At 34.8% G+C, this 20,311-nt stretch overlaps 1 protein-coding gene across 3 annotated transcripts in view; it reads right to left on the bottom strand.

The window, feature by feature from the left end:
- slc29a4a (solute carrier family 29 member 4a) overlaps nucleotides 1-6,731 on the bottom strand; it is a 40,468-nt gene extending 33,737 nt beyond the window's left edge. For 2 of the 3 annotated variants that reach the window (NM_001362610.1, NM_001080572.2), the window contains exons 1-2: nucleotides 6,513-6,731; nucleotides 3,386-3,609 (exon numbers count right to left, since the gene is read on the bottom strand). In NM_001362610.1, coding sequence (NP_001349539.1) covers nucleotides 3,386-3,548 — 163 coding nt within the window. In that variant the 5' untranslated portion in view covers nucleotides 3,549-3,609; nucleotides 6,513-6,731. The remainder of the gene's footprint in view (nucleotides 1-3,385; nucleotides 3,610-6,512) is intronic. The other variant, XR_012399870.1, reaches the window with a different exon arrangement.
- Between the last annotated feature and the right edge of the window lie 13,580 nt (nucleotides 6,732-20,311).

The raw sequence follows: 20,311 nt of genomic DNA, 5'->3' as shown, positions 1-20,311 counted from the left end.
AAGTGATTTTAAAAATAATTTTACACATTAAATCATGAATCATCATTTAAAAGCATATGCTTAAAGAAACCCATAAATATTAATTATTAAGTTCTATAAAACAAAACAACTGGTAAAACAAAACTATAGGTATTGTAAACTAAACTAAACATTTAAGGCATTTTAATAAACATTTGGTGAGCATTTTTTGATAAATACAGTTTCATTATTTATCTGCTACTTTTGGCGTTTGCTTTCTACAACACATGTGAGCTCGCAACAGTCCTGCATATGCAAAGTGTTCATGCAGACATTTTACGATTGTAAAGCGAATCAAACATTGTGCAAATCTCGTTACAATACTTTTGCATAATTCTATTTTTATGTTTTAATTAAGTAAATTAAATGAACTTTTAAGTGATTAAAGAGTAAACAAATGTTTTATATTGTACATGGGAGAATGTATTCCTGTAACATTTTTGTCAAAAGTGCTGTGAAATGTTTAGCAGAAAAACTTATCTTTTGATTTGTTAAAGTATTTTTTAGTATTTATTGTAAATGGAAAAGGTGCATTTACACAAAAAAAAAAACAGTTTAAAATGTATTTGATGTTTTATATCTACTGAAAATAAATTGACACAAATTGTATATAGCAGAATGCCTTTAAATAGTTCTTGAAGGAACACACTTGACACTGTTAAGGTACAAAGTGTCTTGTCAAGGTAATGGTACTTCATGGATCAGATGTGTACCTTTGATAAAGGTACAATATTGTATCTGCAGGTTTTAAAAACCAAAAGTACATTTTGATTTCCCATGGTATATATCAACACCTTAAAGGTACAAACTGCAATGGTACAAATTTGTTTCTTTGTCTTAAGGTACAATTCTGTTCCATAAATAGATACTGCCACAGTGACAAGGGTTTGTACCTTCTTTAGTGCAACATTGTACCATTTTTTTCTGAGAGTGTAGGGTGCTTTCACACCTGTGAATCGATTCAGTTGTTTCGAAACAGAGATTAAAAATGTTACATTGTTGCTCTTTGCTCTTGGAGCTGTTCGCTTTCACACTGCAAAGTTTCTAAACGGACCAAAAGACCTAAAACAAGTCACGTGCGAGTAAACTCTCCTTACATTAGTCAGAGTGTCAGGGTTTATTTTGCAGCGTCCCGCTAAGCTGTCAGGAGAGGTGGTGGTTTAGTGGTGATTGACAGGGTGCGCGCGCGACGTGTCTGAGGAGAGACGCAGTGGGGAGGGGTGAGAAGGGTGCGCGACGATGCCTATTTGAGGACTGGGAGGGAGACGCAAGATTGCCGGGAGATTATCACTCATTTGCGGGCATGCGGAGACTTGCGAATCTTCCCGCCGTACTCATAATTCTCTCTTTATATAGCCGTAAGCCTATTACATATCCATAAAACACTGTGATATAACCGCGCTCGGATCGGATCGCTTTCTCACTGCAATCGAACCGCTCCAGGGTTCATTTCAATCGAGCCGAGACCACCTCATTCAGGCGGTCTTGGAGCGATTACTTTGGCGCGGAACAGATCGCGATTGCCCTGTTCACATATGCCAAACGAACCGCGCTAACTGGGCAAACGTTCCGAAACAAAAGTGTAGGTGTGAAAGCACCCTAAGATAGAGTAGAACCCAACATATTCTGATCCTGGAACATCATTCCTGTTAGCAAACTAAATCCAAGCCAAATACCTACACATAAACCTAAACCTAACTGAGAGTTATTTCTAAAATCAGATGGAAAAATAGGTGAATAATAATGATGTAAAGACAAAAAACTATGCCTATAAGCCTAACCTAGACATAAACAATTAAACTGTCCCTCAAAGCTGACTGGATGATTGAGATGTTGTTCCAGGATCAACAAAAAAACTGATCCAGGAACTTGTTGCACTTGATATAATCAGCTGTACGTTACAATGATAATGCCTTGCATTTCTGTGCATACAGGGTGGGCAATATATATGGATACACCCTAATAAAATGGGAATGGTTGGTGATATTAATGTCCTGTTTGTGACACATTAGTATATGTGAGGGGGCACATCTTGTATCTCCACACCATGGACAACAAAGATAGTGGGGCCATTCTTCATCAATGGAAACCTCAAGGCCCCTGGATATTTGAAATTGCTACATGATGATGTGTTTCCCTCTTTATGCACTGAAGCTGGCATGTTCCCTGAGTTTTTCCAGCAGGATGGTGCACAACCACATTATGGTGTCAGGTCCGAGCATTCCTAGATGAACAGTTTCCTAAAAAGTGGAGTGGGTCAGTTGAATGGCCCCCAAGGTCTCCCGATCTGACCCCCTTAGACTTTTATCTTTGGGGTCATCTGAAGGCAATTGTCTATGGTGTGAAGATACAAGATGTGCAGTACCTGAAACTCCGGATCCTGGAAGCTTGTGTTGGCATTTCTCCTGCGGTATTGCTATCAGTGTGTGAAGAGTAGGAAGTTTGATGTGTCAAATGACCCACTTCCTATTGAACAAACAAAAGTTGGATCCAAGATGGCCGACTTCAAAATGGCCACCATGGTCACCACCCATCTAGAAAAGTTTGCCCCCTAACATATACTAATGTGCCACAAACAGGACGCTAATATCACCAATTAGCGTCACCGCTAATATCATTCCCATTTTATTAAGGTGTATCCATATAAATGGCCCACCCTGTACATTTTGAAAATGGCTCTTGAGTTTGCATTTCTTATTTTGTATAATGCAAAAGATTTGTATTTTTTTTTATTATTATTTTTACATACAGCATAATGTCTAATGTTTTTACTCTGCATGTTCAGCTAGAAGAATCTATCAACCTCCAAAGAACCAGAGATCAAGAATTAACCAGTTCACAGATCAGTTAATGTAATAAGCACGACCTCTGTAACCAGGCAACATGAAGACACAGCAGACTCAGCACATAACATGATTAGACCCAGCTAGTACATGCCAAATAATTTCACCTTTGCAACCAATTCATGCCAAACCAAAATCAGCATTAAAGAGATAGTTCACCCAAAAATTACAATATACTTTTTACTCACCCTTAAATAATTCCAGAATTTATGGGTTTGTTTGTTTTTTCCTGAACAAAAAAAATGAAATATTTTGAAGAATGAATAAAGCAGTAACCACTGACTTCCATACTAAGTAAAATAAATACTATGGAAGTCAATGGTTACCGGTTTTCAGCTTTCTTCAAAATATTTTATTCTGTGTTCAACAGAAGACAGAAACTCAGGCAGGTTTGGAACAAGTGAAGGGTGAGTAAATGATGACTGAATTTTCAGTTTTGGGTTAACTCACAACATACAGCTAATTACAAAAATGTTAATATTGTATCGTTATACTGAGACAAATCACATGCAGTGTAGACTCACCAGGCTCTGAAAGGGCCAGAACACCTTTATCAGAGATGTCTTTGCCCTGACAGTCCTCTTCCTCCAGCTGGTAGCTCTCGAAACTGAAGCTCATCACCACGTTCCCTTCAGGGGTCTGGCCTGGGGTGGCCTGTTTACGTCTTTCTGCTCCTTTTGAGCCCATAGTCCCTCTTTTGGACTGGGATGTCTTTCAGAAAGGGGTTTAGCTGCGTGAGAATTTTGTTCTGTAAGAGGACGAAAAATATTCTGTTATGTATGCCAGAAAAGTACACCACTAGTTAGAAAACAGCAGGATTTGTTCATGTTTTTGAAAGAAGTGTCTTATACTCACCACAGCTGCTTTTATGTTATCAACAATATGATAAAAACTGTAATATTGTGAAATTGTTTTTATGTGTTCTTTATTTATTCATGCTTGGTGGACTAAATATCATCAATTATTCATTATGTTTGCCAACGCTTGATTCATACATTGAAAAAAATGGTTCAATGCAAAATTGATTACATTACAATTTCATTACAAAATTTCATATAAGCTGAATTTAAACAAAAAAAAAGCTTAAATTAAATTTAGTTTGTTTAAATTCAGCCCATATAAATTGTTTGCAACCATCAAAAAAATCTAACAAATCCAATGAGTCATTTTTTACAGTGTATAGTCTATAAAACAGGTGAGGAAGAATAATATAAGCTCCTTTTTTAATAGTAATATTCCAAATATGTTCCAGAAAAACTATTTTAGCATCAAGTTATGTTTTCTTAAATAAACACAGCCTTGGTAGAGTGTAAAAAATGCAGATCCACACAATTAATTTATGTCCCAACATAAATTGATAAAGTTAACTTTCACATTTAAGTGGATTGAACATAAACAATTAAGTTATCCCAAAATAATCTCCAGCATTGTGTTGTTTCAGCTCATTTTAAATAAGTAGTTTGAACAAACAGCAAAAAGAATTTTTTGGTGTGTAAGTAGATATTTTTAAAATAAAATAAATTTCAGATTTCAAATTCAGTATATCAATATTACATTAATTATTTAAAATGTCAAATGTTGTGCATTTAAAGTAAATGTATTTAAACATTATTTTAAAAGGATAATTCAACCAAAACTGAAACTTCTGTCAGCATTTACTCACCCTTCGCTTGTTCCAAACCTTAGTGAGTTTATTTATTCTGTTGAACACAAAATATTTTAAAGAAAGCTGAAAAACTGTAACCCCTGACTTCCGTAGTATTTGTTTTTCCTACTGTGTAATTCAATAATTACAGGTTTTCAGCTTTCTACAAATCATCTTGTGTTCAACAGAATAAAGAAACTCATAAATGTTTGGAGTTGTGAATAAAATTTTCATTTTTGCCAAAATATCTCTTAATATAGTTTTATTAGTTTATTAATGTCCTCTACTTATACATAATTATCATCACATATTAATCTTAACATCTTCAACAAATAAACAATATCTAAGGATGGATCCATGCATGTTTTATCTATATTTTTGCAAGCATCTCTGATGGACATCAAGTTCAATACACACTTTACAGGCATAATAACTTTTGATTGTACTCTTTTATATTGTTATAATTCACTGAGATGAAAGGACCCTGTGATGTCCAATTGGCTCTAGTGACCGAACACTGAAATGTAATAACAGCATGTGAAGAGCCGCCTCGAGCCACTGTCTGTGAAGTCAGCCATGCCATTTGACATTTCACTTTTGGCTACATACTGCAAAGTAATATTCTTTTCTATTTCTATTTGCATATGAATGCATGTGCATCACTACTCTCATGTATTGTCAAGGGATATATTGCATTTCTGTGTGGTTTATTTTAGGAAAGGACAGTCAGATGCTCTCAAAAAAAAATAAAAGAAAATCTATTTTCCTAATGCAAATCAGCCTCTTCCAGCAAGCAGAGCCTTGGCCAGGATGCCACATGATATTGAAATTTCTTTCGCCTTGGAAATCTGCCAATGTCTTTGAAGGAGGATGGGGCCAGCAGAGCACGACTGCTTCAAAAGAAAAGCAATCTTTGATATCAGTGTTACGTCACTGACTAGAGAGCGGCTGGGCACATTTTGTGCCTCGTCTGAGCGTGTTGCTTTGTGTAAATAGTGAATAAACCAACTGGAAATGTTCATCATCAACTGTCGATCATTTAACTTTGTAAGCAAACAAAGATGTACAACAGCATATTCACCAAGCTGTCGTGCGGTCCGTATTATCACAGTGACTCATGTTGTTTAACTAAGATATAGCATGTCAACATGCAAATACAAGGCAGGAGCAGCACCTGCTTCTGAACTGTCAAGACCTGTCAATCATTATAGACTCCTCCTATTTACTATTGATGAGCAGTAAAGACACAATAATAACATTTATAAATATATAATAAAATATTCAAAAGCTTTCTAATAGGACACAGAGAGCTGATGAATGCAGATGAACTATTGGAGAGGAAATTAAAAGACCCTGATTCCCATATGCATTGTTGTATATTTGTGTATAATAATGTTATAATAATTTAATAAGTGAAATTAGTGTGAGAATTTGAGATTTTACAAAACAAGTTGCAAGGCACTCCAAATGCAGTTTCTGTGAAAACTTTTGCACCTGTAAACCATGGTTTTATTGTAGTAAAAATGGAGTACTCGTGTATTCTGGAGTGTTGATTACATTTTCAGTACAACCATATTAATAAAAATGCCGTGGTTATAAACTATAGTTAGTTTAGCCATTAAACAAGGTTAATTTGTGGATATAATTGGTTTAACTACAATAAATACCTTAAACATTCTGGTTAGCTTACTTTTCATAAGGACAAAATATGCTAAATAAACTAATCTACTTAGCTAATATGTTAATCAACGCTAGCTGCAAGGCTAATAAAAACAGCTGTATATCAACGCACGCCTTCCCGTGGACACATCACTTTTCTTCTTATCAAAATGTTTTACTCGTGGGAGAAAACCTTATTATGTACACAAAAATCGATATCTGCTTTATTTACCGTCCCTTGCCTTGTTATCGCAGCACATATTTCCATTATTCATCTAGCAGCGCTCATGCATCATTTTAAGACAAAAGCGATCCAGTCATCAGACAGACAACAGGTTCAATCTTACCCCCGAACAGTCAGATGCGTCTTTGCGCTCTTATTCGCATGTTCCTCCGTGCAACCGTAAGCCTTCTTCTCTACACAGAAAACCGTTTCATCGTCCGTGTGGTGTTGTTTGGGTTCTCCGGTGTAAATATCCTCCTGCACAAGGTGAAGAGGAACAGAGCCGCTGTCATTCTCCCACCCACACAGCGTTTGAATCGGTCTGTGAGCCTCCAGTCTGTCAAGGCAACCGCTTTCATTAGGATACTGCTTTAAAGACGCACTTCAGGATTTTAGTTGCATGATGCATATCTATACAGCAATAAATAATGGACACAGAGTAAAAATATTTGAATATTTTAAAATTACATACATATGAGACTAATCATAAAACATTTTACGCAAAAAAAATATTTCGCAAAAATTTTCAACAACAAATAATAGATTGGAGTAATGTAGCTGAAAAGAAATTTATTCTTAGATCAAATAATAAAATAGGTGTACAGTTTTTTTTTTGTTTTTTTTTTTGAAGATGTAAATATGTTTGTTTAACCATAACAAACAGTTTTAGGCTAAGCCAGCACTTTCCCTATCCAATCTTTTTTATATGAAAACATGGAGTAATCTCAAAATACAACTTTGTGTACACTGACTGAACCAGACTGATACCATTGTAGTGGGTTGAGACATGGGCTGATGTGACATTATAATGACATTATATTTTCGCAAAATGTACAGATTGGCTGTACACACAAAAATGTCAAGGTTTTATTTTCCGATTTACCCATTCTGGGACCCAGTTTGAAAAAAATAGTTTCAGTCTCTCAATATGCTGGTTCGGTTTGGATAACACCTATACGACACAACATTTTTTGCATATACATCTACTTGTCATCCTTGTCATCTGCCTTAGATTTTGAAGTTTATTAATATGCCAAAGAGATCCATATACGACAAGAAGAGGATCTTTTGCAGTACTTCTAAAATTCATGCATATATTAATTTTAAAATGAAACACAGGGGATAAACATCAACAACAGACAAAATGAATACATTTTTAAATCCATCCATCTATTTTCATTTCAGGCCATGTAAGAACATTTTAAGTAAAATAAAAGTAAAATAAAACTATTTTAAATATGTGACAACTGTACAGACTCTAGGTATTAAATACTTATAGATTAAAACTAAACTGGAAACAGGTGTGCAACATAATCAGTAACTATGAAAAAAAGATATGAACATGTAAGCTGTATTAAAATTTAGTGGATGCATCCTATAAAGAACAGACATTCAAAGTGTATCTACTGAAGTCCACAGACTGAATTACTTTGGAAAATAGGATTGTCTACATGTGGTTGATTTGTTGCATAGCAACTTGAGACAAAATGCCATTGATGAGAAGCAGTCATTTTTATACTGGTCTTTTTAGATATTATTATTAAACTGACATTTAAACTCTCTAAAAACAAACAGTGTGTTCAAACTGTCTAAATTTGTAAGCCCTGGGTCCATTGCATCTCATAAAAATCATTTCATATTATATGTTGTTTGTATTTTTACCAGCTGTATTGACAGATATCCAACTTAACCGAAATGCAAAACTTACATTCAAAAGTGTGTACAAATCTTATTATTTATTTTATTTTAGTCGAAATGTACTGTTTTAAACAGCACACAATAAATTCTGGGATATTCTGAGCCATAAAGGATCTGTCAGTTGTATCCTTTATTACCCTGAAAAAGAAAGAAACACACATTTGAAGGCCACATTTGAAGGGGGCTTTGAATTGAGACAGCTTTTGTCCTTCCAAAAGGAAACCATGCATATTTTGTTTGACATTTTTAGGCTAATTATTGTGTTGTACTTCTCAAAATATTACAGGGCAGCATTCAGCCTTGAACTTAATTTTGCACTAGATGTCAAGACAGCATTACTGGGAGAGATCAACATTGACTGTCGATTAGGAAGAGCCCTATGATAGATTGCTTTATTTGCAATTTGAAAGAATCAATGGGACACCTTTGCATATTGAACATACTGACTCCAAGGTCTACATGCTACATGCATAATACACAATACTTCTAAAGTGTCTGTGATCACCTATTGATTCAGAGATGGAAACAAAAACAAGTTGAACATGCAGCGTTCAGCTGTCAAATGACCTGCCAAAAAAACTATGCATTATAAAGCACCCTCTGTGTAAACACTGAATAACCTTTGTTTCCTGTTTATGATAAACAGTGTATTACACTTATTCTGTAACCTTGTAAAAGTGAAAGTCCGCTTTATTTCTCTTCTGTGAGGTAAACAATTCAATTAGTAATGAGAAGCTGCAGACAGATTTCAAGTTTAGATTACAAAATGTAAAACTGTTTTAAACAAAATTATGCATTATTAATCGCTTGATGATGTTCTACATTTTACCACACTTATATAGTCATCCGTTGTCATCATTTTTTTACTTTGTTTACTGTTAGCTGTAAAAATGTGCATTTCTGAGATTCAATAGTGCAAGGTAACCATCTTGTTTCCATACATGACTGATTCAGAATACCACTAAAAACTCATGTGGCGACGATTGTTCTGTTTGACTGATTGATAGTGATGAGGAAGCAAGTCAATATCATTCAATCAATAAGTCATCAGTCTATGTATTTCATTCATTTTCACATGCAGCATTCGCAAGCTTAAGGAACTGGTGAAATTAATCCTTTCTACATGAGTTAAATGAGTGTGTCCTTACTCTAGATGCTATGTTAACCCAGCGGGAATCTAATTTCCTTCCCAGTGTCATTTCCCCAGAAGGCCTCTCTGTGCTTGTGTATTCACAAAGCTGACTCGGCTGTTTGATTAACTCCTCTATCACCTGCTCTGTTTTGTGTAGTGTTACATGGCTTAAAGGCATTTACCCAAAGGCATTTTGTAGATTTTGAGCCAAATGGTAACAGCACTCTTTACCTTAATTTGAAAGTTTACATATGCATATTGACAGAATGAATATGATCTGTTTGTTTCTTTATTAAGACTTGGTTATACAAGTAGGTGAATAAATAGATATTTATACCATGAGAACATTGGCTCATTCTGAAAATTTAGCCCTATATACGTTTCTGGAGACCGCAGATTATGTAGCCAGACGTACGTATGGTGGCATTTCATTTTAAAAATTTGTGGCGATATGATGCCATTCCAGCTAACTGATTACAGAGAGGAGTTGACCATGATGGCGGGGTGCGAGTCCAGTGAAGAACAATTCCAGAAACCAGAGTAGACAAAAACAGAAGCCAAAAAATAAAATAAACAAGTAAATAACAGGGCGAGAAAGTGGTAAAATCAGTCAGTCAGTCAGTCAGTCAGTCGACAGCAGCCTCTAGTGGATTTATATGAGAACAGCAGGCGCAAATGGCACTCGCGAGAAAAATTTGAAATCTTAAAAAACGTACACAGCGGCCTCTTGTGAAATTGCGAAAACAAAAAAAGCAAAAAAAAAACTAGCTCCTGGGACATATTTGGTGCACTCCAGAAAAGTATATAGCAATACTTTTTCAGAATGAGCCAGGGTTGCAAACAATGGGAAGGAAATTAACCTATACTGTAAAAAAAAAATCAGCAATTTTATGGTTTTGAAAAAAATGGAAATTAACGGCTGTTAAATTACGGAAACTTACTGTAAAATAACAGAGGTTGAATAACAGAACTTTACCAGAAATGTACATTTAAGGAAATTTCTGTAATTTAATGTCTGTTTATACTAAATTTTTGTAACTTAACGGCCTTTATTTTTTATGTGGTTTTTTTTGGCACCCCAGCTGCTGGAAATAAACCATAAAATATGGATTTTATTTACAGTGTACAATATACATTAAATAGACACATTTCAGCAAATAATTAATAATAAAACAAACAGGACCTTCTTCAAATGTAGAGGAAAGCCACTCTTATCATGAGCAATAACCAGCCCTGAACTTAAGAAAAAAAGAGTAAATTAACAAAGCACAGGTAGACACAGTAGACAACCATGGTAGCAAACAAAAAACACACTTGGAAAATAGTCCTGTGTACAAAAGCTCAGCCATAACATTATATGTTTAATATGTTATGTTATATTATATGATTAATATGTTGACCTTTTTGGATTTTCTGAAGCTTTAGAAACTAAAAATGTAAAACAGGTAATAGGTTAAGACCATTGTTATTGTTTACATCCCTCAAAATGGTCTACACACTCTTGCACACACATACACTACGGACAGTTTAGCTTATTCAATTCACCTGTATACCGCATGTCTTTGGACTGTTGGGGGAGCCAGAGCAGCAGAAGGAAACCCATGCAAACACGAGGAGAAAATGTAAACTCCACACAGAAATGCTCCAGCCAGGGCTAGAACTAGCGACCTTCTTGCTGGAAGGCGATTGTTCTACTGCGCCACCGTGACATCCAAGATGGAAACAATTTTATTATTAATAGACAAACCAGCGGGCTGACCGTCATCACAGTAGTTTAATAGCATTATTATTAGATTTGCAGTGATGTTTACAGTGGCCTCTAGTGAATCTATGATAAACGACACATATGAGAAACATGCCAATGTAATTGAGATTTTTAAAAATGTATATGGTGGCCTCTAGTTGATTTATGTAAATAAAAACAGCCCGAAAAACAAAGTCCAGGCTACATATTTCTTGATTCTCAAAAATGTAGCCCTGTGCTCATATTTTCTCATGTGGAAATGAAAATAACCTATGAAAAAGTTTAAAACACCATTTTTATTTCCTAAAGAGCACATTCAAACATGAACAAAGTTCTATTAAGTAAGGGAGGTTGTTATTGTTACACAAGCCATAAACCCTATTTTGGTAAAGGGATAGTTCACACCAAAATGAAATTCTGAAAAAAATGTACTCACCCTTCACTTGTTCAAAACCTATTTGAGTTTCCTTCTTCTATTGAACACAAAGGAAGATATTTTTTAAATGCTAGTAGCTGACACCTATTGAGGTTCATAGTATTTTTTTCCGACTATGGAAGTTGAACGAACATTCATCAAAATATCTTCTTTTGTGTGTAAGAGAAGAAAGAAAGTTACTGTTTAAAGGTTTAAAACAGCACAAGGCAGAGTAAATGATGAGGTATTTTTTATTTTGGGGTTAACTATAAATTTAAAACTAATGTATTGTGTGCAAGTGTAAATATGGGAACTGGGAACACATAAAACTAAACCATAAAAGAATACAAGAAGCTATTTTAAGTTAAATTAATAGTTCCTATAGTACTATATCGACCAGCACACAATCAATCAATATTGAAGATTGCACATTCTACCTAAAACTAAAATGGGATTTATCAAAAAAGAGCTTCAGTTAACAAGGTCCTGAGTTTATCTCAGTATAGTATAGTTGGCCTCTAGCTGAGTTTTGAGCTGATCGTTTCTTATTTAGTTAAGTGCAAGTAGCAGGGCTGCTGTTTCAGCATATGGTGCTGCAGGAAACAAATGATGAACCAAATCATGCACAAGATCCAGATCTGCGAGAGAGTAATGAGATATAGCTCTAACACAGTCCGATCATTAATCGCATCTACCACTGGGGCTTATAACACATCCTGAGCTGAACTGAAACTGGTATGAACAAAAAAATATAAACTGTCATTACAACATTTTCCAAACTGAATATACATGTATCACAAATCCCATTTATCAAAATGAAAAATATACACAGTTATAACGATGTGAACAATACATGTAACAACTAAATTAGCATACACAACCACAGCAGAATTTTATTATTAATATTATTAGCATGTTGTCAATTTAAATGTTTGCACACTTTAAAGATGGATTATGATTGGCTCTGAATGTTTTTATTGCACTTGGCTGCACGGTGGCGAAGTAGGTAGTAAGTTCGCCCACAGCAAGAAAGTCGCTGGTTCAAGCCTGGGCTGGATCAGTCGATTAAAAGTTTCTGTGTGGAGTTTGCATGTTCTCCCTGTGCTTGCGTGGGTTTTCTCCGGGTGCCTGTGTTCGTGTGGGTTTCCTCCGGGTGCTCTGGTTTCCCCCACAATCCAAAGACATGTGGTAAAGGTAAATTGGGTAAGCTAAAATTGAACGTGTATGTGTGTGAATGAGTGTGTATGGATGTTTCCCAGAGATAGGTTACAGCTGGAAGGGCATCCGCTGCGTAAAAACATTCCGCTGTGGCGACAACAGATTAATAAAGGGACTAAGCCAAAAAGAAAATAAATGAATGAATGTTATTGCACTTTAATTAATGTTTCATTCAAACTACATTCATTAATACATATTAACAATGAAGAATTATTCTACATTCTTATTTATTGTTTCTTTCGACAGTTCGTCACCTTAGAATTTTAAGGTTCTATCTGCGTTCTGAATGATTTTGAGATGTTGAGCTTTAAAGTTTTTGCATTCCATAGCAAACAGTATGTGTGTAACATTTGTTGTTGTTTTTTTTAAAGTCTTAAAATGTAAACAACTTATAAAAAACATGCCATAATGTAAATAAGATGACGTTTAATAAGAATATGTCAATAACTCAATTTTGACAAAAATGTCAGATAGAAATTTATAATTGTAAGGTGAAAATTTGCCAATGATTTTTTTAAATTTTGTATGGCGTTTATGAAGTCAAAACTAAAGTTTTTTGGTGTTACTATCAACATGTTAGTCAAGGTGTGCTCCAAAACAGTGGCAAAATGCACATTCAGAAGATATAAATGTCCAAACCTCGTAGTTCATCACTTTCACCAAAATGGATCAACAATTTTTTTGATGTCTTCTTTAACTTTGTTAAATTTTCTGAAAGAGCAAATGCTTTCTAGTATCTGACATGCACTGCCAACTTCAAGACACTTTTTTTGTCTTTTTATTTACCAAATAAAAGCATGTAGATAAAACATATTGGAGCCATTTACCTTATGCAAAATGCTAGATTTTAAAGCAGAGACATGGTAAGTATTGATATTACAGACTGTAGATATCATGAGTTCAATTCATACTTTTTTTCTATAACGCTTTTACAATGTAGATTGTGCAAAGCAGCTTCACATAGAAGATTACAGTAAATTGAAACTGTCAGTTCAGTTTTCAGTGGTAAAGTTCAGTTTAGTTCAGTTCAGTGTGGTTTAATATTCACTGCTGAGAGTTCAAACACTGAAGAGCAAATCCATGTATGCGCAGCTACACAGGTCCCAAACCATACAAGCCAGTGGCAACAGCGGCGAGGAAAAAACTTCACCAATTGGCGGAAGTGAAAAAGTAAAAAAAAAACCTTGAGAGAAACCAGGCTGAGTTGGGCACGACCAGTTCTGGCCAAAACGTCTTGTGCAGAGCTGCAGTCTAGGCGTCGAAGGCTGGAGAGCGCTGGAGAAGCTGCAGGTGGGAGAGGTCACCGGCTGGTGTACAGGATGTCCCTTCAGGATCAATGCAAGAACTCGTCTGGGGTCTTACAAGGATCAGTCTCATGCTCTCCACTCCTCCATGACCACCACAGCAGCTGCTCAGGATACAGTCTGGTCCAGGATTATGGAAACCTCTGGAATAATAAAAAACAGACTAACATATGCGCAGATGTCATTCAAATTATGCCTTTAGGAAAGTGTTCCCGCTCCGGTTGCCCTAAATCAGTGGTTCTTAAACTTTTTTTAACAAGTACCAGCTCAGAAAAAATAGTCTCTCCAAGTACCACCATAATAACTGGTATAGAAACACATGGTAGGCCTAAATAAGCGGCTACAGCTCTGCACAGTTTACAAACATGGCAGATAAAATCTTATTATTACGAAAATTTATTATTGTCAGCCACTTTAAACATATTAAATAGTTTGAACAATAACACACTTACAGGTACAAAATGAAGATAAATTAAACATCAACGTTTAAATTAAAATGTGATTTTAAAAATGAATTAAAAATGGCACTGTTCTTAAAATGTTAAAAGAAAATGGCTGTACTTAAAAGTAAAGTATTATCATGAATAATAATACTGGCCAGCCCAGGTGGGCCACACGCAGGCCAACCCATGTGGTGTAAGTACCAGTGTAAGTAAGCCACAATAACATAATAAATAGTTTGAACAATAACACACTTATAGGTAAAAAATAAAGATAAATAAAATGTCAACGTTTAAATTAAAATGTGATTTTTGAAATTATTTACAAATGGCACTGTTCTTACAAAGTTAAAAGAAAACTGCTGTACTTAAAAGTAAAGTATTATTATAAAGTAGCCTATTCATCAAAACCTGCAAACGTTACTTGGACCTCATAAATATAGGTTATATACATATTTGATCAATTTTGAAATATATGTTGCATGTATGTATGACTTATTTGTAGATCTTTGAAATCTAAAGGTTAACTTGTATTTTAAATATATGAATTGGATTTACATATTTAAATTAGAAATTAGATCTGCTAACTGCTCATTAGAGTAGGATATGTGTGTCAGAGAAGCAAGTGATTAAACTATACCTGTCAACATTGAGATAAAAATTTATGAGATATGCCCCCAACAACCAGTACAAGTATGCGGAGGAAAATAACCTCAAATGATTGAATACATAACAAACATTAGAAAAATGGAAATAAAATAAAGTTTAGCCTATTAAAATTAAAAGTGTTGATTTTTTTTTAACTTGAATTATTAGAAGGAAGCCTGTGTACCACTTGTGGTACATTTACCACAGTTTGAGAACCCCTGCCCTAAATAATGCAGACTAACAATCCTTTAGAGGATTTGGATTTCAACAACATTTGTTTTCTATGTGTATGCTAATGCAAAGAGATGTGTCTTTAATCTAGTTTTAAACTGACAGAGTGTGTCTGCTTCCCGAACTGTGCTAGGAAAGCTTTTCCAGAGTTTAGGTGCCAGATATGAAAAAGATCTTCCGCCTACAGTTGATTTTGATATTCTGTGAATAATCAATTGTCCAGAATCAAATAAGTCTGATGTGCTTTAGCTCAAGTGGCTGAGAGTGATATTAACTAAATGCTATTGGTTGTTTTCAAAATGATTTGATGAAAAATGTGCTGTTTTGGTGGCTGTGGCTTTAAATTTAAATGAGATTGTGCTCTTTTCAAAACAGGGCGGAGCTACAAACACCTGTTCTTCAGCATAGCAGCAGATTTAAAACAAGACTAACGTTATCACTGTGAAAAACGGACAATGTCAAAACAATAAGGTAGTCTATGGAGACTCCACTGTTCACATGTGCATCCTAAAACTACTTTTATAATCCCTCTTAGATGCCGAAATTAACTTTGACATGTACAGTGCTGAAACTGTAATGGTGGACGGGTGCTACTCACTTAAGGCTGTTCATGCTAATGAGGGAGACATCATCACCACTGGGCAGGACTTACCCATTTGATGACACATTCAAAGGGAGAATGTCAACCAAACTGGTTCTGAAGACAAGTGTGATGTAGAAAAATGTAATTTTACCATTAGAGACTGGCTATATTCACACACTGTTGCCACACAAGTGCATTTATACCACTTATAAAAATGTTTTTTGCATAATAGGTCACCTTTCACATTTGAGTTGAAATTTAGCTTACTTTATTGTAAAGTCTTACCAATAACACTGCAAAATAGCAAATTATATATGACATAAAGACCAATTATAAATATATAAATATGCATATCATGCAACACTCAACAAGAAAAATTAACTCAAACCAGTATTTCAGTGTGTTTGAGTAAATCCATTTAAATTAAGAAACATTATCTCTTTCTAGACCTTCCTCTATATCAATAATAATGCATTCTGAAGACTTTTTGTGTTTTTAGCAAAGTTCTGTAGACACTGCTTGCACAATCCTGTAATTGCAACTGCATTTAATGATTTTGAAACATTATATCACACTGTTGTGATTGTAAATCTCATTTTGATTTATTGTTTTATTTTAACACTGAATATTGAATGGTGGTCCCCAAACAAACCTGTGCCTGAGGCTCTCGCAAAACCACAATCCATCCAGAACCTGAACATATACTCGCAGTGCAAGTTGACTTCATCAGAACGGTGTGAACGCTGCGGGGAATTACAACATGGGTTCAATTTAAATCATTTTCCTGCCATTGGAATTAGGTACGAGGGCGTTAAGACTCCTAACAGCCTCAGGGAAAAGCTGTTTCAGAGTCTAATAAAGTTAGTCTGTGTACTATAATATCATTTGTGAGACTGTAGGAGGGTGAAGGGCTTTCAGAGGTGGCATTTATCATACTGTAGGCCTTGTTCATCCAATTTAAGCAGTCACTACAATAACAATTTTTTTCATGTATATGTAATTAAATTGAATATCGTAACTTAAAAATCATTAAGCTGTGTGCGTTAATTCCTTTCAGGACAGTTATTGCAGATAGAAATAATGCAAAGCATAATGGTCTTTCATTTCAGCAGGACAGACTTTTGATATTCTATCAAAACCAATTAATGGGGCGAGATATGCGATGAGGGACGGGTGAATTACTTGGACACACTTCAAGTGCTTTTTTAATATAATCACTGTAAACTGATTCCCCACGACAGCTCTTACAAGATTAAAAAAAAACAAAGACTGTGATTAGAAGGCAATAGTTTAGAGGCAACTTAGGTTGGGAGATTTAGATTCAATCTGCATAGCATTACTAGAACCTTACTGAACGTTGTCAACATTTGAACTGCTCTTATTCTAGCCGAAATTAAACAAATAAGACTTTCTCCCAAAGGAAATATATTTTCAGACATACTGAGAATTGTCCTGGCTCTGTTAAACATCATTTGGGGAAAAAAAATATTATATATATATATATATATATATATATATATATATATATATATATATATATATATAAAATATATATGTATATTTTTTTTTTTAAAGGGGGGGGGCTAATAATTCTTTCTTCAACTGTGTGTGTGTGTGTGTGTGTGTGTGTGTGTGTGTGTATATAAGTACACCTCTCTGTCTTTTAAATTCAGATTTTTAAAGGGAAGCTATACAATATTATATTTGTGCATATACATTAGAATACTTAGTACAGATGCCAAATCTGGAGCTTATCTAACAAAATAACTTATGAAAACGGCCCAAAAACTAGTCCACCCAAATTTATGTTATAGAAAAATATTGAATACAAATTTAAAAAAGAAGAAAATCCCTTTCTTCCTTTGGCTGAACCCACCAACCATGTAAAGACGACCAGTTTAATATGAAAATTGCTGATTTATAAATTGAAATTGCTGTCATTATTTGTGACGTAAACACGACAAATGTACCATGTTCAAAACTCAAACCACTATTTAGCACACATACATCTTAGCAGTCACAAAGTAAGTCCTCAAAAAAAGTACATTCTCAAGAATCTCATCCAAAAAATCCAATTCTTGATGTAGTCTGTGACTTGGAAAATGCTGTAGGACATCTAAGTGTCCTATGCATACAGAAAACAATTACTTTATTGCAACAGTAGAATGAGTATGATATAAGTGAGTTTGAAAAAGTGCTAGCAGACATTACCAGAACAGTCCAAGCAAAAAAGAAAACTCTGCTAACATTCAGCCTCCAGTTTGAATTTCCTTCTTTTGTTGACCACAAAGCAAGATACAGTGAAGAATGCTGGAGGTAAAAAACAGCAGCTGACGTATGTAGTATTTTTGTTCAAACATGAATAATTGTTGTTTTTCCCAGAAAATTCTTCAGAATATCTTGAGGACAAGTTGATGCATTACAAAAAAGAAAAGACATTTCAATTCATATATTCTCCACATGGCAGATGATAAAGCTAAAACAATAACATTCTTTCCATTACCTCATATTCCTAATCATGAGGATTATTAACTTATTGAATTAGAGTCTGGAATTGATATTGGCCTGATCCTCCATCTATCAGCAGACATCACTGATGAACTAATAAACCCGGTCCTCTGAAAACGCAGATTAGAAATAATATTATGTTAAAATGTGATAACCCAACTATCGTGTGTCCTTCAGCAATGAAGGAATAATATTTGAGCAGCAAACATACGGATAGAGAAAATCAGAGCAGGCATGTGAATGATGAAGTCAATATAATGTAACTGCACGCTGGACAGTTTTGAAAGCCTACCAACCCGGGCGTCCTTTGATGTCACTGCAGCACCATCTTAATTAAAATCTGAAAATTATCATTCTGCCTGGGATTTGTTTTTATGGCGGAGCGGCGTAATGAATGGCACTTATGCCTTTGACCTCCTGTCTAACTGCATCCACCATAGTGAATCATGCAGCTGCGTGTCTCTCATCCATTCTAATGAGATCTCATTTACCCACTGTTATTATTGAACACTGGTGCAAAGCCATGGTGAGATAAAGACAATCATCGCACATTTTTAATAGTACAAAATACCTAGCATTAATACTGTCTTAAGAGAGATTTCCCCAACTATAAACAGACATATTTAAAGGATACTGGCATACATACAATAAATGTTGTCTAAGATATCTCTCCACTCAAAGGCTTTCAGCTGGCATGAGAGCTTTTGGTCTTTTGCCATGAAAGAAGATCTATGTGCACGTAAATGCAAATGGCAATAAGAAAGACTTGGATTGAGGTTTACTCTAGGCTTTCAATTAAGGAGAGAGCCTGTAAATAGTGATGCAATTTTATGTTACCTGTAGTACTCTGTGACTTTGAAAAGTTTATATTAATAAAATCTTAAATGCAACTCAACCCAAATGCAGTCCAGATGCTGAATGAATGATTGATGACTGATGAAGAGTACTTGCTTATAAACATGTCTTTTGCAACAATTATTTTAATAAAAAAGGTGCAAAGAATTTGCTTAGCCATAAACCTCACAACTACCACTACAAAAATAGTCATATTTTTGTGGATAAAATAAAAAAACAATCAGATCTGATTCTGCACAGACATCTGATGGTACATGCATGAGATCGAACTATTATAAACCTACCAGTATTTCTTTTACTTACTATAAAGCACATGCTTTAGCACAAGAAAGATGCACGAAATGTTTAGATTCGTTTACCACATGGCTGTATTGTCAACAAGTTTGTGTATGCGGTAAATATCTCCCTCCAGTGGTAACTGTGTGTAAATGCAAGGCCTACGAACATTTTGCCCAAATGTCCCTGTCTATGAGTGTGTAACTTTAATGTACATTTGAATAAGACATTAAATTTTAATAAAAAACTAGTAATCTTTTTTTCAGTTTTAATTTCACCTTAATTTGTGATCTTAGTTAACTAAAAATAATTCATTCATTTTCCTTCGTCTTAGTCCTTTTATTCATCAGTGAATTATCGCCGTCATTCCACGCGGAATGAGGGCCAGAATATGGGGAGATGTGGGCCATATCTGGGCCAGATGTAATTTGGTATCTGGGATTCATTATCAATGAACCGCCAACTTATCCAGATTATGTTTTACACAGCGGATGCTGCGATACAACCCATACACATTCATTCACTATGGATAATAAATTTAGTTTATTCAATTTATTCAAAGCCAAATTATTTAATGGCTTTGAGAATGTATGAATGTAGAGAAATTTAAAGAGGCATGTGATGCAATTTAACCGTTTGATCCCGAATATTATTTTTCATAATTGAACTTGACTTTAAAAACTTGACTCATTGAAAAGTTGCTACTTTTGTCTATGTTTTGCACAGATAAGCATGACTGAGAAAATTCCTTGTTTTAGCTTTTCCCATAATAGGCCCAGCCAATCACTGTCCTTATGTGTTTTGATTGAACCCTTTCTGCATGTCTAGGTTAGGGTTGATTGAGCATTATTTTATTTTGAAGGTGATTAAA

This window comes from Danio rerio, chromosome 3 (genome assembly GCF_049306965.1).
Source record: "Danio rerio strain Tuebingen ecotype United States chromosome 3, GRCz12tu, whole genome shotgun sequence".
Lineage (NCBI taxonomy): Eukaryota > Metazoa > Chordata > Actinopteri > Cypriniformes > Danionidae > Danio > Danio rerio.
Note: the sequence above shows the minus strand (reverse complement) of the source record. Positions and strands in the feature narration are given on the sequence as shown.